Source organism: Heteronotia binoei, chromosome 12 (genome assembly GCF_032191835.1).
Source record: "Heteronotia binoei isolate CCM8104 ecotype False Entrance Well chromosome 12, APGP_CSIRO_Hbin_v1, whole genome shotgun sequence".
NCBI lineage: Eukaryota > Metazoa > Chordata > Lepidosauria > Squamata > Gekkonidae > Heteronotia > Heteronotia binoei.
Genome location: NC_083234.1, coordinates 61936206 through 61963571, shown reverse-complemented (window position 1 = coordinate 61963571; position 27366 = coordinate 61936206). Strand labels below are relative to the sequence as shown.

The 27366-nt window shown below is 43.6% G+C and overlaps 1 protein-coding gene and 1 long non-coding RNA gene across 10 annotated transcripts in view; one reads left to right on the top strand and one right to left on the bottom strand.

Annotated features, from left to right (window-relative positions):
- Positions 1–12154, bottom strand: part of CACNA1B (calcium voltage-gated channel subunit alpha1 B) — a 490529-nt gene extending 478375 nt beyond the window's left edge. For 8 of the 9 annotated variants that reach the window (XM_060251281.1, XM_060251280.1, XM_060251283.1 and 5 more), the window contains exon 1: positions 8089–8189. In XM_060251281.1, coding sequence (XP_060107264.1) covers positions 8089–8181 — 93 coding nt within the window. In that variant the 5' untranslated portion in view covers positions 8182–8189. Of the gene's footprint in view, positions 1–8088; positions 8195–11699 lie in introns of those variants that run through there. The other variant, XM_060251289.1, reaches the window with a different exon arrangement.
- A 542-nt stretch (positions 12155–12696) lies between these two features.
- Positions 12697–20624, top strand: LOC132580465 (uncharacterized). Its single transcript, XR_009556050.1, has 2 exons — positions 12697–12864; positions 19405–20624. It is a non-coding gene; the product is annotated as an uncharacterized LOC132580465 (long non-coding RNA).
- The last annotated feature ends 6742 nt before the right edge of the window (positions 20625–27366 follow it).

The window sequence follows — 27366 nt, the reverse complement described above, 5'->3', positions numbered from 1 at the left end:
GGTATCCTGGCAAAATGGGAGCAATTCTAGGAGATATAATTGCATGGCTAAAGAAGAACAGTGCCAATGTTTAAGTGTCGGAGCTGACCCAAGATATTGTATCTGGCACCCGCTTCCCCTCCATTTGGAGAGAACATAATCAGTCCTTCCCTGTTTCAGATGCCATATAATTATTTCTCAACAGCACCAACATTTCTAGCTAAGTCACTGGTTCTAAATATAATTGAAATGGCCTACTTACTGGGTACACATGCCAAATGCACAAATCCCTTCACTTGGGGAAGAGGGAATCTTTCACCTCTGCCTAGTGCTTTTTTTCCATAGAAAAAGCCCAGCAGGAACACATCTGCATATTATGCCACACCCCCTGACATCACCATTGTTTTGCACAGGGCTTTATTGTAGAAAAAGCCCAGCAGGTTCTAATTTGCCTATTAGACCACATCCCTTGATACCAAGCCAACCGGAACTGTGTTCCTGTGCGTTCCTGCTCAAAAAAAGCCCTACCACACAATTATTGTTATGCTTCCAGGCATAATTTTTCCACCTTAGCCTTTCCTCCATATGGTATTTACTAGCCTATAGTTTAAGCATGTTCCATTAGATAATCGTTGCCTAGAAGTGCAGGAAGACAGTGAACACTACCTTTTATATTATCCCTTTATAATGACTCCAGGGGGTCTTCTCTGCATTATTAGCCACTTACAGAGGTTAGTGTAGTTTTACCATAGTCTGAACTCTGCTACTGACAATGGATAAATTCACTGCACATAAAATGGGATTTGTTGTGGCAGCCAAAAAGATTTTTAACAAATATCTCCAATCCCGTTAGTGTAAAATGTATACACATATGTTTGTGTGCAATTTTATGCAAGACAGTTGGAGTCTTGTTCATAGGTCATATTATGTTGTAATTCCCAATGGTTATAATTCACAAAGGATTCAGTTAAAAAACAGTGTTATGCTTATAATAAACCATAAAAGCTTAGCACAAACAAATGCACTTTAAGTATATTGCACGCAGTGTAATCTCCCATATGAAATTGCCCACTCATTACTGCCACATCACCTTCAGAGGTTAGGTAGGTGGTAACTGGCAACAGCAGATGGGGCCTTTTTTGTGTTGTGCCCCAGTGTTCACTTGGCATCTACTTTGAGTTTCCTATAACAGGCAAAAATGGTTTTGTACTCTCAGTCTTTTTAAATGAACAATATAGTTCAACCTTCCTTGATCTTATATAATCACTTCTGCTGCTTGCACAGATATTTTAATGTACTTATTTTATTCAATTTGATTAGTGAAAGCTGCCTTGGAAAACTTTGAGGTAGAAGCTGGAATAAATTTTTCAGTGAATGCATTGAATGCCTGCTCACAAAAATAGATAAAGCTCTCTCACACACTACCTCGCCTCTCTACCTGAAAGGGCTAATTAACATTATTTATTTTAAATATATAAGGAGATCAAATCAGTCAAGCCCTGACTGTTCCCTAGAAGGCCAAATACTGAAACTCAAATACTTTTGCCAGCAAATGAGAAGGGAGCACTCACTGGAGAAGACCCTGATGCTGGGAAAGGCAGAAGGCAAACGAAGAAGGGGATGGCAAAGGATGAGATGGTTAGACAGTGTTACTGATGCAACAAACATGAATTTGAGTGAACTTAGGAAGACGGTGGAAAATAGAAGAGCCTGGTGTGATGTGGTCCATGGGGTTGCAAAGAGTCGGACTCGACTGTGCAACTGAACAACAAATATATACCACCATCCTACCCAACAGCCTCCAAGGTGGCTTACAACTTTAAAACAGCATAAAAATACACTGAAAAGAACAATTAACTAAAACAAAAACATACCAGCACAATAAACAGCATTTTTTAAAAAAATAAGCAAGAAAGTTCCATATTATATTCAGTCAAAAGTTTGAGAACCAGATTCCACCTGGTAGGAGGAGGAGGGGCACAACATATACATATGTTGGAAGAGGGGCACAATCTATCAGGAACATCTCCTGTGTAGGGCTCAGTGAAATAAACTAAAGTGGTAGACTGTGCCTCCTCCATCACACAGGTCTGTCTTCCATTCTGTAGTTCTTGATGGTGCCCAGAATCCACTGGGTGAAGGGGCTGTGTTATAGCATAGCTAATTAGCTATTCAGGCTACCGAGAGTCACCAGGAGTCTCCAAACAAGGATTCCTTCTGCTCTTCCTCAGAGCATCAGACCTAACTTAATACACACATGAAAACAAGGCAATATTATTACTTGCTCAATTCCATGAGCTCCCTGAGTGACCAGAACCCCCACAACTTTGTCTCCTCCCTACAACTGGTAGCAGCCCTACATTCAAGGACAGCAGAACTTCAGTGCCCTACATAACTTCTTCTCCCTCCCCCTAGTTAACATAATTATACAAAATAAGAATATATACAATCTACTTAATTTGCATTGTTTGTTCAGAAGGCAAGATTTGATTCTTCTGGTCAGAAGGGTTGGTACTTAAAAATAATTGTTTAAAAAAACACCCATTTGATCAAATATAAGCAGTCCTGATATTAGTTAAAACCAGTGTTGACAAACAAAACACCATTTCTTCAGTCTCACAACCACTGCCTGTAGTCTTCTACTGAAAAAGGCTTTTGATAGGTAGCAGCTCTGAAGTATCAATCACATCTGAGCAATCACTCTCTGGTATCCTAGCTTTTGACCCAATTAGACAGTTTCTGACAAATCCATACATTGAGGAAACTCATAATACAAGCCCTGCTAGAATGTAAATAATGGAAATCATATGACTGAATGTTCCTTCCTTGCCTGTGGAAAACTAGTATGTCATGAACAAAGGGTATGAATTAGCTTCCCTGCATAATGTTTTTTCTAGATGCCAAGAAGGCTTTTAAAAATATGTAGGATCATTCAATCTTGTGATTTTTCTCTTGCATTTTGTATAGTTCCAAGAGAGATAATTCTCCTGAATACGGTACCTGGATATTGTCATTAACTCGCAGTGCTTTAAAAAATACAAATATATGGTTAGCGGTACCTTTGTAACTGAATTTAAATTTATAACTTCGGGGAAGTCAAATATTGTAACTTGTAACTGAATTTGTCACTGAATTTAAATTTATAACTTCGGGGAAGTCAAATATTGGAGGGGGGGTTGAAATATCATATGGGTTAGCACAGAAAAGAGACAATTAATTATTGTAACCATATGTTATTAATAAATTGTTAAAACACAAAACAATACAAATATAGATTCCCAGTATAGAATTATAATATAATATAAATACAAATAATAAATAAATAGAACTATGATAACATAAACAAATTAAAATACGAGAGTCTTACATATATTGAAAAGTTAGCTTTAAAACACAGATATTTAGGAACCATTATTCTACATTATTATAATATGACAATAAATCTTTTCCTCTAACATTGTAAAACTACTTATTGTTCATTGTAATTCTTACAACAGCTGTGAATAGTAAAATCTGCATTATCATACTAATATGTGGGGAGGGCTGAGAGAGTGTAGTTTCCCCAGGGTCATCTAATGAGTTCACAGAAGAGATTCAAAGCAAGAATTCCAGACTTAGTTCAGGATCTTTGTCACTATGCTTTATGTCTACTCTTTAGATTTTGGTGGCTTCTGATAGAGTTAATAAGGGGTACTGGCATTGCATACAAATATTCAGGGCTTTTTTGTAGGAGAAGGCCCAGCAGGAATGCATTTGCATATTAGGCTACACCCCCTGATATCACAAAATGGTTTTGTAGAAAAAGCTCAGCAAGAACTTATCTGCATATTAGACCACACCCCCTGAGGCCAAGCCAGCTGGAACTGCATTCCTGTGCACTCCTACTCAAAAAAGCCCTGCAAATCTTCAGTGTATGTATTATTAAGATGGCTTAGGGATTTGAAGCAGGATGCCACCAGTATGTTAATAACTCTTCCTCTTTTCCTCTCATCTCAATGGCTGGTAATCAATAAGGATCAGAAACAAGTGAGCTAATTGCAGATGAATCTAGACAAGCCTGAAATGATGACACCTGGCTCAAGTTTTGAAAAAAAAGACTAGATATTCCTATATAGGGCTTTTTTTTGTAGGAAAAAAAATCCAGCATGAACTCATTTGCATATTAGCCCACATCCCTGATGTCACCATTGTTTCACAGAGGGCTTTTTTGTAGAAAAAGGCCCAGCAAGAACCTGTTTGCATATTAGGCCACACACCCCAACACCAAGCCAGCTGGAACTGCATTCTTGTGTGATCCTGCTCAAAAAAAGCCCTGTTCCTAAAAGCCCTGTTCCTGCTCAAAAAAGAGCCCTGTGGCTCAGGCGGAGCAGGCTGAGGCTAAATCCTGCGAAGACAGAGGTCCTTTGCTTGGGCCGTCGGGGTCCGGGAGGGGAAATCCCCCTGCCAGCTTTTGACTGCGACGCATAGGGTCAAGAGCTTGGGGGTACTACTGGAGCCTTCCTTAATGATGGAGGCCCAGATAGCAGCCACTGCCAAGTCCACATTTTTTCATCTTAGGCGGGCAAGGCAGTTGGCTCCCTTCCTGGAGCGTGACGACCTAGCAACAGTGATCCATGCAACGGTCACCTCGAGGTTGGACTACTGCAATGCCCTCTACATGGGGCTGCCCCTGTGCCGAACCCGGAAATTGCAGTTGGTGCAGAACGCCGCTGCCCAGTTGTTATTGGGGCTCCCAAGACGGGAGCACATTCAGTCGGGACTTCGGGCTCTGCACTGGCTGCCAATACTTTATTGAGTTCGGTACAAGGTGCTGGTCATTACCTTTAAAGCCCTATATGGCCTAGGACCTGCCTACCTGAGGGACCGTCTCTCCCCACATGTTCCCCAGAGAGTACTGAGATCGGGAACTCAAAACCTCCTTGTTGTCCCCGGGCCAAAAGAAGCCTGTTTGAAATCTATGAGGGATAGGGCCTTCTCCGTAATGGCCCCTTTCTGGTGGAACCAGCTGCCGGAAGAGGTAAGGGCCCTGCGGGATCTTGCTCAATTCCACAGGGCCTGTAAGACAACCCTCTTCCAGCACGCTTACAACTAACCGGCACCGAAATTTGAAATCGAGCGTAGTTTTATAAGACTGTAGAATGTTTTAATATTTTTATTATGTAAATTGTTTAAATCGTTTAATTTTAATTATGTAAATTGTATGAAATGTTTAAACTTTTATGTCTCATGTTAGATTTTATATGCTGTAAGCCGCCCTGAGCCACTTGGTGGGAAGGGCGGGATATAAATTACAAAATAAATAAATAAATAGAAAGGAAGAATCTAATGTCCTTTGTTCTAAATCCTTAAATAACTATCATACATTATGTTTGGAAGATATGAAAATAGGATATGATAATCACATTACATTGTGAATAATGTGGCTAGTATACTCAGCAATTCATGAGTTTAACTAGTAAATCAGCCAAAGGTAATTCCTCCATATGCTTTCCACTTTATGCTAAAGAAATTAAACAGTGGGGAATGATAACAAGGTTGTGGAAACAAATGCAGGACTACAGACATTTCGCATATACAAAATGAGCATGCAACCTTTCCAACAGTCTAATTTTTAAGTCAGTATAGCTTATTTAGATTTCAGCTGCAAACTTTGGGTCACTGTACACACGTTTTTTCTGTAATGTTGCGGTGGGAGAGAGATGAGAAATGATTCAAAGGTCTATTTTGGATTCCAAGAAAGTGCACAGCCAGTAAAGCAGGGTGTGATTTTTTCATACTGCAGTATATGTGAGCTGCACCCCACTATACCTGTGCAATGCAAGCATCACGGCCCCAGCTAGCAGGCTTGCTTGTGCAATCTCAGGACATGTTCCATTAAGTGCACGATGCAGCAACCTTACTGAAGTTATACAGTCCTAAATAGAGCCGTGCCTTCTGCCATGATGGAAGAAAGGCAGGATATAATCAAGTATTGAAACCCAGCTAGATGGGGAATTATATGTGCAGTTAAAAGCCCAGCAAACAGCAGTTTGAATGGAAAAACAAGAACTGGATCCAGTGCTTTTCTTTCCTCTCCAAGTAGTAGATATACAGAACTTTAGCCTTTATAAGTAGCACTCTTCTTGTTCAGGAACATTTGTAAAGCAGCCCCCCAGTACTAGGCTGGTTTAGCCAGGACTTTTTTTCTGGAAAAAGAGGTGCTGGCACTCTCAAGAGGGAAACGAAGGAGAAACACACAGGTGCTCCTCATGAACTTTAAAACTTTTTTTGAGAATTTTGCTTCCACAGAGGTTCTGGAACTCCATCCCACTAAATTCCCCCAGAAAAAAAGCCCTGGGTTTAGCTAGGAAAAAGGCACTTCATGAAACAGCTTGTGAGCTCCTGGAGAATACGCAACAGAACACTGCCTATGTTTCTGAACTTCAGGATTCATCACCATGTCCTTTTACTAAGTTTTATAAGATCTGCAGTCCCATCCTATGTAGAGTTATTCCAGTCTAAGCTCTCAAAAATCAACGAGCTTAAAACGACATAACTCTATGGAAGACTGTGCTGTTAGATATGCAAAGGAAAATAAGCCACTGGGTTTCTTTTTTGTGCTTAAAAAGAAATTGCTACTTAAATTCACCTTGGAAGCCATTCCAAAAGTGTTTTAAAAGCAAGAAAAATGCATCCATGTTGCTTATTTTTCCTTAGGCTGACAAGGAATGGAGAGATCATTTCAAAAATTATTCTGTTTTGCATTTGAAATATTATAATTGCCTCATTACCATAAAGCCTGCTGGTAAATTATTTTCTTTGTGAGTTGGTCTCTCTCTTTTGATGGGAATATGGTAAATCCAAGGAGTTTAGTCTTCAGAAGTGCATCCCTCCCTACCTCACATGGTGCTTTTATGAACATACTGGAGGTATCCTGAATACCCAGATATTCTTGAGAAGGCAGAGTGGTACAGCTAGTAGACTACACTATAATTATGTCCAACTTGGAGCACAGTGATATTACCAAGAATGCACCCAGGCCCCATTAAATGCAAACATACTACAAAATAAACAGGAAGACCCTACAGCAAGACGACCATGATCAGTGGATTTAGTTGTACAGCACTGCTGTCTTTAGAAGATAACTGTATCTTAGCAAAATGGCTCTTGGACCACAGCACACAGCACTTTGAGAGTTAATCTGGGAACAAATAAAAGCTAAGAGACATCTCCCCAATTTAAAAAAAATACAATTCTATTGGACTATCCATAAAACCTTCCAAGTCAACTCCACACATATTGAAGGGTGATTTGTCTTTAATGGTTCATTCATACATGCAGGTCACTAAGGACCTTACCCCAAAAAGAGGACATTACAAAAAAGAATCCCTTGTGTTCCACGTGTCTGCCTTCGACCCATCAAGCAGACATGATCTAGGAGTACCGTGCTTGGAACTTAATTCCCAGGTGGATGGGCACCCAGTTCAGATGAAGACCATGGTACAAAAGGAGAGGGATTTAGTCATAATCCTTTGCATGATTTTTCAGACCTGAAATGGCCCTAAGGAGCTATTTTCTGTATTGGGAAATGTACATATACTGATAGATTATATGTATCTATGCAAATACCAGCTCCTTAGGGCTGTTTTAGATCAGGAAAACTGTGCAAATAGGAAAACTTAAGCCTCCTCTTCCTGTGCACCATGGTAGCAATCCAAATATGGATCACACATGCCTGGGAATTAAGTTCCAAGCATTCTGATAGATGTGAGCTGGGCAGACACACAGTTAACACAAGGACTTAATGAGTAGTTGGGTCCTGAGTGATACAGTTATCTTCAAGGAATAAGCATCCAGTACAAACTGACCCATCCTACTTTCTCCAGTAAAGGAAGAAAGGAAGACAAGGGACTATGGGATGAGCTCCTTGTCTGTGGAAAACTTAGCAGGATGGACCTTGCCCGTCTTGCTTCATAGGAATGAGGAGGAAGGAGGGTGAGTTGAACTACTGGGATTCCAGCAGAATCCTACCTCCCACAGAAAGATGGGAACTATCTGAGCTGCAGTTTTTAAGTGTGCAACCCATATGAAATCCAGCTATCCCCAAACAACGAAATAAAGGATACTCACCAGCCTCTCAGACATGGGCGTCTTATCTCCATCTGGTAAGTGTTGCTCCAGAGCCAGAACAATACAATTAGCTATAATTGTAGCCAAAATCATATATTCAAATGGAGTGGAGGCAATAGTTAAGGAAAAGAACTCAAAAGTATTACTGATTCACATGACTGAATTGATGAAAACTAATATGTAAATAGCATTTGCCAAACTTCTTGCAAGAGTGTCATAATCAGCATTAAGTTACATAAGGAATTTGTTCTTTCAGAACACTCTGGTAATCTTGTTTGCTGCCCAAATAATAACTGTGCTCTAAATTACATTTTGTTATAATTTTTAAAACCCAAGCATATTTAGGCAAAACTATGAATATTTCAAAAAGTTCAATTAAATTATACGTTTGGTAACTCCTTTTAGCTCCTGCCATTTAAGCCTAAATAATTTATTATTCAATTGAAAAATACATTTTCTAGTAAATTATGGCTGTTGTGATTCCCAACTGTCTCTCTTGGTCTGAATCCCCTACCTGTGAATAGTAATAAACAGCTAACCTCACAGGATAGTAGTTAGAAAGAACGAGACATTTTTAGTAGCTTGCTAAATACATGCACAAGTTAGAAATCCAGAAGACCCCCAATGCCAATTCTAGCAATCACTGGAATGCCCAACGATATCTAGCATTACATAAAAGTTTTCCCCAAAGGCTCCAAGTGTTTTTTTACATAGAAAATAATTCTGAACACCATCTTGAAAGTAAGAGTATTGCTAGTATTGATGGAGGATACAGTGTAAATCAATGGCTTGCTGAGAAGGCCACACAATGCTATCCTATGATATAAAAAAGGGCAACTCCCAGTTTAGTGCTCATGCTCTTTGCCACTATGCTATGCCAGTGCACTAAGCCACCAAGTGGACTGAGTTCTCCAGTGCTCTCAACTTTGTTTTCCACAAGGAAGGGCTCTTTTCATGTAACATGGACTTTATCTTTTATTCTCTGCAGCATGTACATTACTGGATCCCAGCCCGACTCCAGGCTGAGGCCCAGATGGCAGGGAAGTGTTTCAGTACCATGGAGAGCTCCCCTGGGCACCAGGCACAGTTTGATTTAAATATTGCACCAGCAACCCCCACAGGCACTTCGACGTGCTAGCACACACCCCAGTCTCTGCCCTGGAATATCCCCTCACTCAACCCAAACTGAGCCTGTCTTTCAAACACTGCATGACTGAATAGCTTCTGAACTTTACGATCAGCTGTTTGTCCACCAATGCAATGAAAAGGTTACCCTACTAAGTGCAACACTTTAATTGCCACAAGGTCTTTGCTGCTTGGCTTATCTGCAGCAGTTTTTAAACACCCAGATACAGACGGCTTCTCTTTCCTATGCACTTGATAACGCTAATGCAGCTATCAATGGATTCTATTTGTCCTATCACTGCATTCCCCGCACAACCCGCAAACACACATTGTCAGCTGAGGAGCTGCTTGCAGTGTTGCTAAGAGGAGGGCTGGTTGCTGTTCTATGAGGATTATTAACTATGTGACTTCAGATAAAAAGAAAACAACAGAGCCCCCAGGGATGCTGTGTGCAGTGTACTCCTGGCACTGGTGCAGATCAGCCAATACTCATTTACGTTTGCACACACAGAGAAGGAGAGACTCCTTAGCAACCTAACCCTAAGCATGTTGGAAGAACCTTCATTTGCTCATTCTGTTAAAAGGATAACACACCCAGCTGCATGCAGCACAAGGAAGGAAGGAAGGAAGGAAGGAAATCTTCCAGAGATTGGCTAGCCACATGCCCCTCACCTTTACTGAAACAAAGGTTTCAATGTTCCTGATCCAGACTACTACAACACCTACTAGTTATGACACTGGTTTCTGATATAGCCAGTCCATACTGGGAGAAGTATTAGTCCTCTTAGGATGCAAAGAGCAAGCACAATCAAGTGGGATACACTCCCTCTCTTGTACTAATGAAGCTCTCTTTCCCACCCCCCACCCCCACTGTCTGACAGCACCGGATCTACATGTTTTTTGAGAGGGGGAGCAAAATTAAAAAATGACGCCCCCTTATGGGCCATTCTATCTTATGGTCCCATAGAATACAATGGACTCCATGCCCAATTTGGCGCCGCCCCCCCCTGTTGGCGCCAGGGGCAAGCACCCCCCTCTGCCCCCCCTCCCCCCCAGATCTGGCTCTGCTGTCTGATGCCGCTAGGCAAGAAAGAGCCAAGCGCCTCTGAGATGACAGCAAATGCCTATAATGACCTGCGACCAGTTCAAATAGACACATTTGTCTGTGTCTGCTATGTAAGCCCACATGCTGAAACCACAGATAAGTGGGAGAGGATTATGCCTTCTCTATACAGTTTGTTCATGCTCATTTATATACTGAAAGGCATACACATCTATATAACCCTTCCTACACGTCACACTCGATTTTGGCAGAGCGCAGCCTCTTCTCCAGTCAGAAATCAGCCTTAGTGGCATATATAAAAACTTGCAATGTTGTTAAAAAGAAAAATATTGAAATGGCCCACTTTCTAATCACTTTTTTAAAAAATGGAGCAAACCCAGCATCCATTGGTGGGCATCATCCAGCCCTAGCAAAAATATCTCACAACCTGTCTAAACTATCAGAACATGGATCCAAGTGCTTTGCCAACTCTACGCAGGGTATCCTGATGTTACAAAGCACTGATTAATGAAACGAAAAAGCAAAAACAAATAACATGTAGGAATCCACAGCAAGGCGTTGCTTCTATAACGCCATAGCCAAATGTGCAAAATGAAAGCAGAGCCTCACTGAACACAGTTGGCATCATACTGGGATACAAGAGTGAAGCAAGAGTCTCGCCAGCGCTTCTGGAGACAGCCTTTCCATTATACTGTCACCGATGAAGATGGTGTTTCTTTGAGACAAGATTTCTTAAGGAGAAGTGCAATAAGCAGGCAAAGAACTGGCTTTCTGGGGCGGACAACAACTTGAGGCTGTTACTTATAGTGCAAAACGGCAAGCCACACCAACATGATGGGGTAAAGAATGCATAGGAGCTCCCCAGGGAAACAAACCCTGACATTTCTCCCACCCACTGCTTTAGAAAGGGGCAAAGCAAGAGCTGAAACACACACCTGGGAGTGCCTCAGCGCTTAAAGGGAAAGAAACAGTTAACTCGCTCCATCCGATGGAACGAAATACTCCAAAGAAGAAGAGCGAATTCTTTCTACCCAAGCGATGGCACCTCTGCTCTCTGGACGAGAAAAAACAAGCAGGGAGGAGGGCGCAGGTGCCAGGGCTTCGGAAGCAGCCGCCAGCCTCTGGACGGTTTTTAAAGGGCCCTCTCCTTGGGCTGCAACCGCGGGAGAGAGACGCGTCCGCCCTGGCCCCAGCGCCGGCGGTCACACCCAGTCGCAACGTGGAATGTGCCCGCCGCTGCCGCCTCTCGCCCCCGCGCCACGCCTGGGCATCCGCCGGAGCCCTCGACTCTCTCTCTGGCCCGCACAGCCCCCCAGGCAGGACTCTGCGCCATTCCGAGCCAGGTGCGTGGGCTGCTTCGCCTCCTGCTCTACCTGGGCGCCTCCCTCCCTCCCTCCCCGCCGCCCCGAGCCCGCAAGGATATGGCCACTCCGTGATCCGCTTGGCGTATTTGCGTATCACGTTGTCCTCGCTGAAGACGAAGAGGGAGCGGTTGACTGTGAAGCAGTTCTGCTTGACCGGGATGGGGTTGTAAAGGGCCATGGTCCTGGCCCGCTGGGCCATCGACTGCTTGTACACCGGGGGCCTCTGGCCGGGTTGGCCCGGGGGCCCTTGGCGGCTGCCGCCGCGGCCCCCGGCGCCGCCGACGCCGCCTCCCCCCGGCGCCGGCCCTCCACCTCCATAGCGGCTGGGCAGGTCGTCTCCGAAGCGGGCCATGGTGCTCCAAGCGCGGCGTTGCACTCCAAGCTGGCAGCAGGCGAGCCGAGGAGAGGAAGACGCATCCCAGCACCAGGGAGGGAGGGAAGCGGCGCGGCGGCTGCTGCTGCTGCTGCTGCGATTCTGGCGAGGGCTGGCTGCGGCTCTGGCGGCGGCTGGACCTTGAAGGCAGCACGAGAAGGAGAAGGAGCAGCCGCCGCCGCCGCCGCCGCGCAGGGGCGAGGCTCACCGGGGACCGGAGCGAGGCGAGGCGAGCCGGCTCAACTTCCCGCGAAGGTGCCTTCTTTGCAGCGCCTCGCCATGCTCCGGTCAGCCACAGCGGGATGCTCCGGCGTTCCGCGCAGGTGGGGTGCGGGAGGAGACGACCGAGGCTGGCTGGCTGGCTGGCTCCGCTGCCTTCCCCTCGGGGATGTGCTGGCTAGACGGGCCCAGGCGAGCGCGAGAGGGGGCCGGAGATGCCCCTCGCCTCCCTCGCCCGCCCGCCCGCTGCGGGGCCGCTCCTGCTGCTCCTCCCCAAAGCCCTGCCCGCGAGGAAGCGAAATGGAAGCGTGAAGAGCAACCGGTTAGTGAACCTCGCCCCTTCCAAAAAGAGCAGGGCCAGCTGACTCCGCCGCAGCCAATCGGCGCCGCCTGCTCCACCCAGCCCTGCAAGGTTCCCCCAGCCAAGCCCCACATCAGGGAGGGAGGCAGGCAGGAGGACCCGCCCCTTCGCAGGGCGGCGCCGCGGGGGGAATGGCTGCCCCGACGCCCCTCTCGCGTCTCCACCCTCGTGGCGGCTGCTGACGTGCGGCGCTAGACGTCTTGAGAGGAGAGGGGGGTTGCCCCTGAAGTTGACCGCAGACGTGGCGAGGGGAGATTCGACGCCCCGACAGGTGATGCGAAAGTTCCCTGGGGAAAGAGGTCCGGAGAGGAGGAGCCTTGCGCTCAAGGGGGCGCCGCGTTCGGGTGCTGAAACAGCTCTTCGGGTGGAGTACAAGAAGGGCGCTTTACCTCCTCCAAGGGTACAAGATTTTGAACGTCATCTAGCAGAGGCAGCCCTTGGGTGCTTTAAGGTGACACCTCAGAGAGCAGCCTGCTTGTTAAACCACAACCCCAAAGGGCAAGTTACTGGAGGGCGAAGAGAGACACACAACTTTCCCAGTAGGCAGGGCTGGCCCTGCCACTAGGCAAACGAGGTGATTGTCTAGGGCGCCAGCCTTCTGGGGGCACCAAATTGGATGCCCCCCACGTGACTCAATGACCTGGGCAATGCAGGTCAGGGAGCAATTTCAAGTTTTGTTCATCTGTTTTTGAAACTTGGTTATTAGTGGGTGTGGAGAGCCAGAAGTTAGCCTTGCCTAGGGTACTGGATAGTCTAGGGACAGCCATGCAAGTATATAAATGAATTTGGCTCTGCTTTCTAGCGATGATGTAAGATCATTTCTTGCCTACCCCTCAAGAAGCTTTTAGAAGTCAAAAACATCCAGAGGACCACAGTACTGCAACTGAAAATAAAATCTATCATCTTCTATCTATAGTAGCCTGGGCAGAAGTCTTATCAACAGTGTTATTCAGCCACAGATGGAGAGTAGGGGGGAAAGAAGTTTTAGGAAGGGGTCATTTAGGAAGTGTCACCTTCAAGACTTCCCAAAACAGAATGCTTCCAACGTCAGACTCACTTTCCTTGCTCAACATTTGAGATAGTCTTTTAACTAGAAGTATCCTTGTGAGTCAGAGAGTCGTCCTAAATTAGACAAAGATCCACCTAGTTTCTCAGAGCAGCCAACCAGATGCCTACAGACAGGGAGTTACCACAATAACTCCATATACAACTTCTCATAGTGTTGCTTTCACCCCAACAACTGATATTGAAGGTGTACAGCCTCTGAACACTAAGGTTCCATTTAACTGTTGCTGGAATCTGTTAACAGTGCTCACTGAAGAGGAAAGTTCTGGTTGCTTCACATATGTGACTGTTTCATGTCAATGACACTGAATCATCAGCAGAGATGAATGAACCCGTGGAAAATTGCTCATCCTCTTTTTAGAGTGTGCAAATCCCTCTTAAATCATGAGGGGAATAAAGAGCCTCTACTTGCCTCTTCATTTGGGAAGCAACCTAAGCCAGCTAACTGAGCAACAACCAGAATCCAAAGACAAGTGAGCCAGACCAACCAGTGGCTGAGCTTGGGGAAGCTCACAAGCAAAGCAAGCAAATTGCCCTCCTACTTCCACTCCATCTGTGGAATGGGAATAAGAGCTGGTAATTTTTATTCTTGGATGTGGAACATACAGCTTAATAATTAAGCAAGTAAGCCTTTATGCAAACAACAGTGTAGATATGAATAAAGTCACATGCTGGCAAGCTGATCCTATAACACTACTCTTGACGTTTTATTTAGCAGCATCCTGTCCCAGCTGTGGCCATACATGTATCTTTGTAAATATAAAAGAAGCCAATGTAATGAAAAAAGCACTTCTGAGCAGGCACAGAATCTATTGTGGTATTAGTGATTGGAGTTTACCCCTCACATGTTTAGAAGGAACGAGAAAGGCTGACTTCTTTCACTCTACAGCAGGGGTGGCCAAACTTGCTTAGCGCAAGAGCCACATAGAATAAATATCAGATGTTTGAGAGCTGCAAGACATGAACATCAGATGTCTGAGAGCCAACAAGGAAGGAAGGAAAATGAATTGGGGGAGAGAGGTGGAAAGAAAGCAACTTTAATTGTGTCCTCCAAGCTGCTGGCTGGCTTGGCTTGGAAAAATGATTTAAAGAGACAAATGTCTTCTCCAAGCCAGCCGATGGGATAGTGGGACTTCGAGAGCCACACGATATGTGTGAAAGAGCCACATGTGGCTCTCAAGCTGCAGTTTGGCCACCCCTACTCTACAGCAAGATCTAAACTACAAAACACCTATATAACTAGAGTGAGTGTGAGTGAATGAATTAAGCCCTGATCTTATGTCTTGGCTGCATTTTAACAACACAGCCCAAACAGTTCCTTCTATTTTTAAAGCTTAAGGTGGTGTTCCCAACACCACAGCTGGAACTTACCACAGTAACTCCATATACAACTTAAACCCTTCTGTTCCATCAATAATGGTAGAGTACCAGGAGCTGAGAAGCTTCCCAGATTCTCTTGCTGCCTCAGAGTATAAGCAAATGAGAGAAGGCAGAAGCCATTCTGTTTTCTCCTTCAGAAAAGAGATATTTTCATCTGATACATGGTAATTACGCTTTTACAGGTTTAAATGATTTTAAGTCTACAATATGAAGATTGGTTTGTTCTCAGGTTATTGTTATTTGCTTCTGGTTCATGTTTTGAGATTAGTCATTAACCTCTGTATAGAGATTATTGCTTTTCAGCATACAGCATATTGTCTTTTGGGTACATCTACATTTTTTAATTATTTTTCCCTACCATTCAATGGCTAATTGCCAGGACTCTAAACAAATTCATTAAACAAGAATCTAACCTTAGGGCAGCCATTCTTCACCTGACAAACAGCTTGGAACGTGCTTGAACAGCACTGAATTAAATCTCTTAACTTCTGCAGCCCAAAAGAAGCAGTGGCAAATACCCTTCTCCATTCCCACTCTCACATATGCACACCTTGCAGAACAAAATAAAAGGTGCTGCCTTGACCCTTTCTTCCAGTTCTTTGGCTAATGGTTCCCCAGATTCCCATTTCTTCCTGACAAACTGAAAGTTAAGCCGCTCATTACTTTATATCATAAGGCCAGTACTGTTCACTCCATATATTTTGAAGTTTTGTTTGTTTAAAGTAAATCCTGGAAACTCTGAGGTTTGTTAGGTTGAGAAAGAGTGTTAAGGCCAGATAGTAAGCTTAATAGTTAAGCAGGAATTTGAACTCTTGATCTTGCCAGCCAAAATCCAGCATGACATTTAGCAGTAGTGGCCATCCTGAATTCTTTTGACCCTAATTATAATAATATAGTGTACATTATAATTTTGGGCAGAGCATTTTGTGCAATGGGTATTTGACCTGGAGCAGAGTTTACTATCAGACTGCCCCCCTCTAAACTCGTTCTCTAGAACTGTATGGGAATAAGCAAATGAGACTACAATTTTATGGGCACTTATTAGGAGGCAAAACATACTTTTGTGTACATTTCAGAATCGTAATGTAAATAAAACCTACTGTGACATTTTTGCAACTCTAGGTACATGGCGGGGGGAAATATATTGAACAATGAGATAAAAATCAAAGCTGGGGTATGAGTAGTGTGGAAATAAAAGAGCAGAATTAAATAAAACTGTAATAACTAAGGGACTGCAGATGATACAGTCCTCTTCTCAGCTCTGGACTGTAGACATAACAGTAGCATTAGCAGAGAAAAGTATGAAGCTGAGGGAAACTCTTAAGCTGAACTCCTGCAATCAAAAAGAGTGATAGATCTGGAACAGAACTAGGTTCGAGTCCAGTAGCCAAATCTAGTTATTCTAATGTGGACCAACACAGCTACTCTCTGAAACAAACCTGGGACAGGAAGCACAAGCAAAGCAAAGCTATCATGAGAAACGAACAAACAAATGGTTTGTAGTGAAGTAAATCCATTGAAATCAACAGATCTACCCAAATTCACATTATTCATAGATAGAACACAGACAACACTAGGCTATTACTCTGTATCTAACTGCCAACAAGTTGGAGGTACAGTTGAGATACTTCGCTTTTGAAAGTGCCAGTCACAGATTTTACTTCATGTGCGTAGAATGAGCTGATCCACAGCCTTTCTAGATAGTCAGTTAACAGATGCAGAGTTGCAATCTTCAAAGAAGCAGTTGATCCTGACCCCAGTTGATTCACATAACTATTCAGGCACTTACATATTTAGGATGAAAAATTAGATGCCTAAAGTACCACAAGACTGATGCCCAAGTACTGAGATCAGGCTTATCTACCAATAATGTGAACCCGACGCTGGTAGAATATTTAGATGCAAGTCTGTTAAATTGATCTTGAAAAGCAGGAAATTAATTATTGTATGGCAGTGTGTATAGAATAGCCAGGAGACCCTAAGATTGGATTGCAGCCAGGAGTTGAACATATGAACATATGAAGTTGAACATATGAAAGAGTTCTAGCTCTTTTAGGGTTATACACCACTAGGCACTGAGCTGAACTTGTTTTTAAGGCAAGAGACATTTTAGAGGTAGTTTGCCATTGGCTGCCTCTTCATCACACCTCTGATATTCCTTGGTGGTCTCCCATTCAAATACTAGTCAGGGCCGACCCGGTTTAGCTTCTGAGATCTGACAAGACAGGGCTAGCCTCAGCTATCTAGGTCAGCAGCAAATTTGGTGAACAGTAGCATATTTGGTGCTTCTCTGAAAAGAGCATGCAGAGTACTTATGTAAACTTTGAGCTTAGGTACAAAAAGTACAAAATTTATTTGTCATAAGCTCCTACAGTTTTCAATGGCATACATGCATTTAAATAACCAGATTCCTCCCTCCCCATAAACACAGAAACAGCACCATGGGAAGGAGGAGGACACATAGCTATCCTCATCTTTATTGCGGGAAGAGAGACATTTAAATGCAAACAGTTGGTGGTAGGCTTGCCAGTCCCCAGGTCTGGGCAGGAGATTCCCCAGTTTTGAGGGCTCCTCCCCACCACCAGACAGTTGGCCGGCTGGGGAAAGCCCCACCCCAACAACCACAATGTGTCTTTAGATCTCAGGCAGGTTCAGAAGGCTGCAACTGCTTCTGTTTTGGAAGGGGTGCGTGTGTGCCTTTAAATCTCAGTGAGACTGAAGCTGCAGGAGGGGCAAGTGGGAAGAGCTGTGTGTGTGTGTGTGTGTGTGAGAGAGAGAGAGAGAGAGAGAGAGGAAGCCAGAAAGCCCAGTTGCTCTATTTGCTTTGCATTCCTTTCAGAAGTGGTGTAGTAAAAGGAATAGTAAAGAGTTTAGAATCTGAGTGTGAGATAGAGGAAAACTCCACCCCCTAGACCTCTCTCTCCATAAGTGGGTTGAAATATAGCAGATTGTTATGTTCAGCAGCTCTGGTAAGAAAAGCTATCCATTGCTCCAGGGAGATTACAAAAGTGAGGGCATGCAAACTGTTCGTTTTGGCTACTTTGTGAGTGTGTGTGTGAGAGAGGTTCACTTTCATTTTAATGGAAGTGCAACTGCTGTGGAACCATTTTAATGCAAAAAAGAGGAAATCACAACTGTATTCAGGGGAACTGCACTGCTGTATTTGTATTTATTTATTTTGTAGGGAATGGGAAAGTCTCCTGGCTCTACCCCCAAAGTCCCCAGATATTTTCTGTGTTGGACCTGGCAACCCTAGTTGGTAGTGCTGCAAATAATATTTTTGTACCAGAGTTCAAAACATGAAGCGGGAACTAGTACTGATCTTTGTATGCCTTACATTTGCATATGTGCGGCTGACCATTTCTTTCAATGTTTCCTTTTCAGTAAAAAGCAGCTAACAGGGTGAGGAGAGAAGCTTATTTAGATCAGGATTGTGGTACTGCAGGAGGACAAGAGACGCTTTAACTCTCTGTCTGCTCCGGAAGTGCTAGAAATTACTCCATGGAGTTTTCGCAGATACTGCTGGAAGGAGCATGATATAGCAACTCTGCTGAAACTAAGCAAGCATAGATCCCAACAGTTTGGGAATCCCACATGTGCCACACTTAGAGTTCCACAATGGAAGAAATGTGGGATATATACGTAACAAACTGGCCACAGGATAGCTGGGAAGAGAATTATTACCTAATCTTTTTCCCCTCCTGCCACAGACAGTAATAGCTCTGGGGACAATTACTACTGGAAAAGTGGAAGGGTTAAAGAGCCCTGCAGTAATTATAATCTCACCTCTCCCCTCTCCTTCATGACTGTCTTTTGTATTAAAGAAAACAGGAGATCTTGTAAAATCTTGCACATAATGTGGATCCAAGAGCCTGCTCTACTTTGGTGATATTCATATGAACAACCTATTCAGAAATAAGGAAGGATTTGCACATCTCTTTGAGGGATGCATACAACTAACTTGTAAAAGCCATAATTTCATACAAGTCACTTAAAAGAGCCCTTAGCCTTGTGCTGAGGCTAAAGTGAGTTCTCAAGCACAAGTTCTCAAACCAATGAAAGCAAATGCTGAATTATAACCTTATAGTTACAAAAAGGCTCAAAAAGGGATATCAATCTTGCTCAGGAAACTATGAAGAATGAAACTCATAATCACATTTCCAAAGCTTCTGATGAAGACTGACTGTGAAATGCCCTCAGCTTTTAACTTTATGGTATTTGACTTTATCGACTCTTCATGGTTAATGTAATATAAACATTGTTGCCTAATGCCTAGTGATTACGGTTAGATTCATGCAAACAAGTGGGGACAATATTTTGATACAAATATTTTTATTCTTACCTCCTTTATTTGCTGTACTCACAGCTATACCTTGAGGACGTTATTGACTGATAGGAAAAGAGCAATGAAGAGGATGGCAAGAGATCTGGAAAATCCATATAAAAGCAGGAGCCATGACCTAGGAGAGAAGATTCAAGACAGACACTTTGGGAATCCTTTCTTTTTTATATATAGCAATTTAAATATATTGGAGAAAAGAGAGAACTACAGGACCAAATTCCACAGAGTTAATGGTTAATTTTTATATTAATAAAATGTTATAATTAAAATAATATATTTTTTAAAAAAAATAATAGAAGATAAAGATACTGAGAATCAGTGTGGTGCAGAGTTAAAGGGTCAGACTAGGTTCTGGAAGACCTGAGTTCAAATCCCCGCACTGTGAAGGAAGCTTGCTGGCCGTCCTCGGGCCTGTCACGCACACTCAGCTTCCCTTCTTCCACAGGGTTGATGTGAGGATAAAACAGAGGAGAGGAGAATGATGTAAGCTGCTTTGGGGTGCCCACTGGTGATGAGGGTGGAGTATAAAGGAACTAAATAAAATATTATATCCCATTTCAATTTCATTCTTCCTCTAAAGAACTCAGGCAATGGGGGGTGGGAGGTGGAGCAAGAAGCTCCACTACATAATGAGGCTGGGAAACCATGACCTTCACAGTGCAGTCCTGATCAGATTTATACCCTTCTAAACCCAATTACTTCCATGGATTTAGGTGTGCCTGTTTAGCACTGCACTGCTAGTTCAATGTGCAGAGTAGAATTCTTACTCAAGGAGAAGGTAAACCTCCACAGATTACATGAGGCTACCATTATCAATTTACCATAATCTAGGTTAATACTACATGCAACAAGTACCTGATGTGAAAATATATGTAGAGTCAATAAATGAGCAGTCAATTGCATGGCAGGGGCATGTATAATGTTTAAATTAAAACATAAATGAAGTAATTCTATTGCTTTCTGTTAACCTATCTCAAATTAAAGCTTAACTAACAGCCTAAAACGACAATAAGTAGGTAGGTTTATTTGTTGCTAAAGATTTTTCTGCTGCACAGTATCTTTTTAAGGGTTGCTGCTGCTTTTACTGTTGATTTTTTCTGTGGTTTTATTGGCTTGTTTCATTTTTATTACTACTGTTAGTGATCAGTTGTATAACCTTGTTTTTGTGCATTGCTTTGAGAACTTTATCGTTGTGAAATTATGCAAAAATAAGTAACAAATTAAGTAAAGTAAACTAGACACAGTGGATGGAGATCTATGCATTTAGACATACAGCTGCTCCAAATATGCAAAAAGAGGAATGTAGGAGTCTCCAAAGAAGGAGGAGGAAGAGGTTCAGTTTATACCCTCAGAATCTCAGAGTGGCTTACAATCTCTTTCCCTTCCTCTCCCCACAACAGACACCTTGTGAGGTAGGTGGGGCTGAGAGAGCTTTCAGAGAACTGCTCTTGAGAGAACAATTCTGACCCAAGGTCACATGAGCAGCTACATGCGGAGGAGTGGGGAATCAAACCTAGTTCTCCCAGATTAGAGTCTGCCACTTTTAATCACTACACCAAAGTAGCTCTTATAGAGTACATAGGTGAGAACAACATCCTTTCATCCCTGCAACCTGTCTGCACATGCATATGGAAACATACAGAGCACTTTTTTCAGCCCAGCAAAGCTCAGATACAAGAAATGTACTACTCAGCTATCCAGAACAGCTGAGAAGAGGTATGTGGGATAGGAAACCCAGGCAGAGCAGCTTTCTGCATGCTGCAGCCACGTATCCTTTCATTGCTGAAATCTGACCATCTACACAATCAAACCCAGATCTTTCTCAAACACTAAAGCCTTATGAAGAAAGGCCAACATTCTATGGGTAAGGATCAGGTGCCCTAAGTATTCTCCTCTCATTAGATCAGCCATGCTTCCCTCTGCTTCAAGTCAAGCTCTGTACAAAATTGCAAAAGAAGAGATTTGTTGGGAGAGCTGTAGTGCTGTGCATGGCAAGCAGCCCTACCGTACAGCTGCTGGCTTTTCACTGTACTCTAGTGCCCTGTGTTTTAGCACAGAAAACATTGGCATGCTCTACATCTTTCTTCCAACACCAGCTCATAAAGTAGGCAGCTGTTTCTTCTCTCCTCTCCTCTCCCTCTGAAAAGCTGTCATGAAGCAGGTGGATGATGACTTTTGATGGCTTAATAAGAAGTGAAGAGTCCTAGTCTTAGACTTTGGCTCATGCTCAAGGCACCATTGTGGGCTGGCTGTAGAAATAAAAGTTCTCTTCTTACAATACCCAAGAAATGCCATTGTTACATACCTCTATGTAACTTGCAAATTTATGGAAGAACAAGCCCTTCTGGTGTGCCAAGAACCTTTTTAGTAGGAGACACCCACCCCACTCCCTGGGCCAAATATTTAAACATGTAGATGAAGGAAAGTATTAGCCAATATCTGGGGGATTGAAGCAGGGATGACCGCCCTTGGAGAACAGAAAGGGCTTTGAGAATACCAGTCAGTGACCATGGGGGCCAAAACACTTATTTTACCCACACAAAGTGACAGCATTATGTGGTGGATAATTACATGGCTGTAATTGTAATATGTGGCTGTGATTGTATTTATATATTCCAGAAACCCCATGTGGAGTAACAGCACTAGGTTCTGCCCTGAATGTGACACAAACTTTCAGGGCATCTCTGGCTGACTCTTCTCTACCTGCCCTCTGAGTTCGGTGAGGATTGGATTATGGGCTACACTCCCCCCCCCCCAAGAAGGTGCCCTCATCCTCTGTTGTTTCCAGTGGAGGAAAAAAACAGCAAAAAAAGGCAAGGGCAATAGAAACCCAGCAGAACAGAATCAAACTCTCAGAGAATCTCTGCAGTAGGGCACTGAAGGTGGGGGATATTCTTGCAAGCCCAGCAGAACTGATGCAATGTGCCAAGCAGATCCAGTGCCATTGTGGCATTGCTAACTCAATAGGGCTAAGGTCAAACCAGAGAATATCTGCAGTAGAAACTGAAGGGAGGCATTTTTGCAAGCCCAGCAGAATCACTGCAATATACTGGTGCCCAGCAGAACCTAGTGCCATTGTGGCAATGTCAACTCAACAGGAATGATGTCTAGCACAGAATCACACTCTGTGTGATTATGCAACCTCTGTGCAAGAAAATGGAAAGTGAACACAAAGGAACCTGGGAAGGGGAGGGGCCTTCTTGAAATGGGTGTGACTAGTTTGAAACTGACCACAGTATTTCCAAGGCTGGAGAATTCCACTCCTACCCCTGCTTTGAAATTTGGTAAACATTCTTTTTTGAGGGAAGACAATCTGTCTGGAAATGTATACACTGATAAACCAGCACCAACCTCTATGAACAACTGGAAAGTTCATGGAAAGTTCATGATGGTTAACCTGTCATGAAGTTTAGTTAACAAACTCCGAACCAGTCAAAATTAATCACCAACTTTAGTTCATCAGCAGGTTGGTGCCCATCCTTACTTCCATGGCTGCAGTCCCAGCCCAAGTGCGCATGGCACTCCAGGCACCCTGGATGACCACCGTCCCCCTCTGCAGCACCCCCATCCCACCCCCTCCCAATTTTAATGCCCAGGGAACTGGCAGTGAAGCATCAACTCCTGGAGCTCTTTCAAGTGGCCCCCCCTCTGCAACCAATCAGCTGATTGATAGGAAAAGCCAAGGGGAGGCTGGCATCTCCTATGCCGGCCTTCCCGCAATCTCGGGACCTTCGGCGTTGGGGTGGCTGTGGCAGGAAAAATTAGCAAGCCGCTGAAAAGCCACCGCCACTTCCTCCCTGCATCACGTGGGAGGGAAGTGGGGAGGAAGCAGCTGTGGCGGTGGCCACTTTTTCAGAGGCTTGCTGCTTTCCCCCCCTGCTGCTGTCCCAGCACCGAAAGTCCCAAGAGCTTGGGAAGGCTAGCACAGGAGACACCAGCCTCCCCATGACTTTTTCTGCCAATCAGCTGATCAGTGGGGGAGGGGGGGTGACTTGAAAGAGCCCTGGGAGCTGGTGCTTCACTGCCAGTTCCCAGGCATTAAAAATTGGGTGGGAGGGAGAGAGGGGGAAATAGACAGGCAACTAGGGATTTGCCTAGGGGGCAAGCACCAATTTTGGTGCCCCTGTCCTGCCAGCACCCTAGGCAAATGCCTAGTGGGCGAGCCGGCCTTGTATGGCTGGAATACCTGCTCTTATACTTTGGACTTTGAAACTTTACCTGTATTCTGTATTTCAGTCTGGTCAGGTAACATCTGGGTTAGAGGACCAAAAAACCTGCTGAAGTATTTTAGGTTAGCTATTTAGATTTTATTATTTTCTTCCTTGTTTTGCACTGCTCTTATATACTTTTTGCACACTTCTTTTAATAAGTCTTAGCAATCATACTCCTTTGGTGTTATTTGAATTTTCAATTTAAATCCAGTGCCCTGGTCTACATTGACTACAACCACCAAAGTAATTTCTTTTGTAACTTGCAACTTGCAAGTGAGGTCTTGCCTTGCAGAGCTGACTTCTTGATTAACACCCAGTAGGACTGGGGAGTTGATTCTTGATTCCTCAGCTTAGGGATAGTTAGTGGTATTGGTGGTTTCCCTGAGCAGTGAGGATTCTCTCCCTAGTTTTGTGTTACATTTTGTCCTAACCAGTCACTATCCTTGGCCAGTCAATTGCCTTTGAGTAACAAAGGACAATCCACCTACATATAAGAGGGACTCGGCATATATTTAGAAAAGAGAAGGGCTCACAAATCCTAGGCACAGTTTACAACAATATTACAGACACAAAATATGTCAATGGAATTTACCTTGAATAAATCTCAGATGATAAAATCCAAACCAGTGGCAAGAGACCCTCTCAAATCAGCACCATCTTTAATGACTTCTGACACACGGAGGGGTATGATAACCTTCCAAAGGACTTCTAGAAGCCCATTCCCAAACTTGGTAAATGGAGTATCATGGCAAAGAGCAGCTAATTCACTGAATCTGCTTGCTAAGGTGACAGCTACTAGAAAAGTAGTTTTTGATTACCCTGATGAGGGCAGAAAGGCAGGGTATACATTTTGTAAATAAATAAAATTAAACTTACTGTGAGGAAAACAGCAAATAGATAGGATCTGACAAAGTTTGCCCATCAATTTGGAGAGTACTAGAGAGAGAGACTCCACTGATGTGGAGGAGGTACCACTAGAGAGAAAAGGTTAAAGAAAACCCTTAGAAAATGCTTAGTTTGGCTGAGTAAAAAGTGACCTTCCCAGAACTGTGCCATGAAAAACCAAGATAGCTGCCAAATGTTCTTATAAGTAAAAGCTAGTCCAGAATTCTTCACAGTCAACAAACAGTCAAAACAGTGAGAGGAAAGCACAAGATTTCTATAAACAGCCTGATGGATAAATCTTGCAGAAAAAGGACTGAAGAGACAAGTACTCACCCCTCCCACACATTATGTAGCCATTTGGACAGGAAATTGACAGGAAAATCCATTGGGAAAGGGAGTGCTGTTTTGCACTTTAGAAAGTTTATGGAAATTTGTCCCACAGCAGCAATCCCACAGAGATCATGAAGATGCAGGGCCGGCCCTAGACTGTCTGACACCCTAGGCAAGGCTAACTTCTGGAGCCCTCTCTGCACTGATAACAACTGAGTCACATGGGGGGGGGGCAATTTGGTGCCCCCAGAAGGCTGGCACTCTAGACAATTGCCTAGTTTGCCTAGTGGCAAGACCAGCCCTGTGAAGATGAACAATGTTTACAACGAAGATGAGAAGAAGAATTGTAGATGTATACCCTGCCCTTTTCTCTGAATCAGTGACTCAGAGCAGCTTACAGTCTCTATATCTTCTCCCCTCACAACAGACACCCTGTGAGGTGGGTGGGGCTGAGAGGGCTCTCACAGCAGCTGCCCTTTCAAGGACAACTTCTGCGATAGCTATGGCTAGCCCAAGGCCATTCCAGCAGGTGCAAGTGGAGGAATGGGAAATCAAACCCAGTTCTCCCAGATAAGAGTACACATACTTAACCACTACACCAAACTGGCTCTCATCATTGGGATGAATGAAAGTAACTCTAGCAACTTCTTCAGCCTGCTTTTATAATCAACAAGCCTGGGTCAAAAAGTTGCCTCAAAAGGAAACAGTTCCTCCTTCAGTCATACCTCTGCATAGCAGAATATGAGAGAGTAAAACCCCTGAACTCTCTTCAGTCAGCATCTAACACTGCTGGCTGGGAGCCACTGGGTAATCTGATTTGTTTTTAGGGGCTATCTCCCCCACCCATACTAACCAAGAGGAGGAGGAGGAGAAGAAGGAGGAGGAGGAGAAGAAGAAGAAGGAGGAGGAGGAGGAGGAAGAAGAAGAAAGAAGAATTGCAGATTTATACCCCGCCCTTCTCTCTGAATCAGTGACTCGGAGCAGCTTACAGTCTCTATATCTTCTCCCCTCACAACAGACACTTTCAAGGACAACTTCTGCGATATTTATTTAATTCATATTCTCTTTGGAAAACAGCTAGATTCAAGTCCAGTAGCACCCTGGAGACCAATAAGATTCTGGGGTAAAAGGTTTCCATAGTCAAAGCTAGGGTTGCCAGGTCCAAATCAAAAAATATCTGGGGACTTTGGGAGTGGAGCCAGGAGCAAAGGTGTGACAAGCATGATTGAATTCTGAAGGGAGTTCTGGCAATCACATGTAAAGGGACTGCATGCCTTTTAAATACCTTCCCTCCATTTGGAAATAATGGATAGGGGTCCCTTCTTTTGGGGTTTGTAGAATTGGACCCCCTGGTCCAATATTTTTAAAACATGGGGTGTGTTTTGAAGAGATGCACCAGATGCTATGCTGAAAATTTGGTGCCTCTACTTCAAAAAACAGTCCCCCTGAGCCCCAGATATACCCAGATAATTCTCTATTATATCCTATATTATATCCTATAGGAATTGGTCTCCATAGGGTATAATGGAGTGCCCAGCAGACATCCTCCCCCTTGCTTTATGATAACCCTGAAGTGGAGGAGGGCCTCCAAACTGGGGATCCTCTGCCCCCACCTGGAGATTAGCATCCCTAGAAAGCTCCCTTTTTCAGCTTTGGCTCTTGAAAGTTTATGCCCCCAAAATCTTGTTGGTTTCTAAAGTGCTACTAGACTCTAGTCTAGCTGTTCTACTGCAGACCAGCAGAACTACTCTCTTAACCCCTCTTAGCCAAGAGAAATTACAAATATATTTTAAAAACCAGGTCCTTTTCTCTGTTCTCCAGAGATACATAGTGTTGTTCTTGCCTAATAAACAAAAATGGACAAACACAAAATGTTATTTTCTTAAAATCACCAGTGACTTTTCTAGAGAAGTGGCTGTTAAACCTGTTTAGTCATTCAGATTTTATGTACAAGGTTTATGATTATTTTAACAAAATTATTATTTTTTAAATTACTTGAATGCTTCTGAGAGTGCAGGAAAGGAAATACTATATATGCTGGGAGCATTTTCCCACCAGGCATGTGGGGGTTTTATTTATTGGAGAGTTCTGTGCCTCCCCTTCAGAGTTCTGCTCAAGGCAGCTTACAAATTAAAATAATAAGTTATCAATATGGAAACAACAAGCTACTAAAACAAACCACTAGTGGATATTAACTTATAATTGCCACACAGTGGTCAACCAGATGTTTCCATAAGGTTTACAAATAGGGCCCAAGCCTCCTCTGTTGTTGCCCCCACAGCAGTGAGGATATTGTGAACATGGATGTTCCCTTTAGCCATCTCAATTAATAGCCACTGATGGCCCTATGATCCAAGAATTTGTCTAATTCCCCTTTACAGCTAACTATACTAGTAAACATCATTGGGTTTTTTATTTAATAATTTTAAATTGTTGTAAAACGTTTTCTGTAGAAAGGGAAGTCTATACATAAGTAAATCCCCTCTCAGTAGGCCAAACTGGTTTTTTTTAAAATTAAAGGAAAAACAAACAGCCCCTTTCAGAGCCAAATAAAAATATG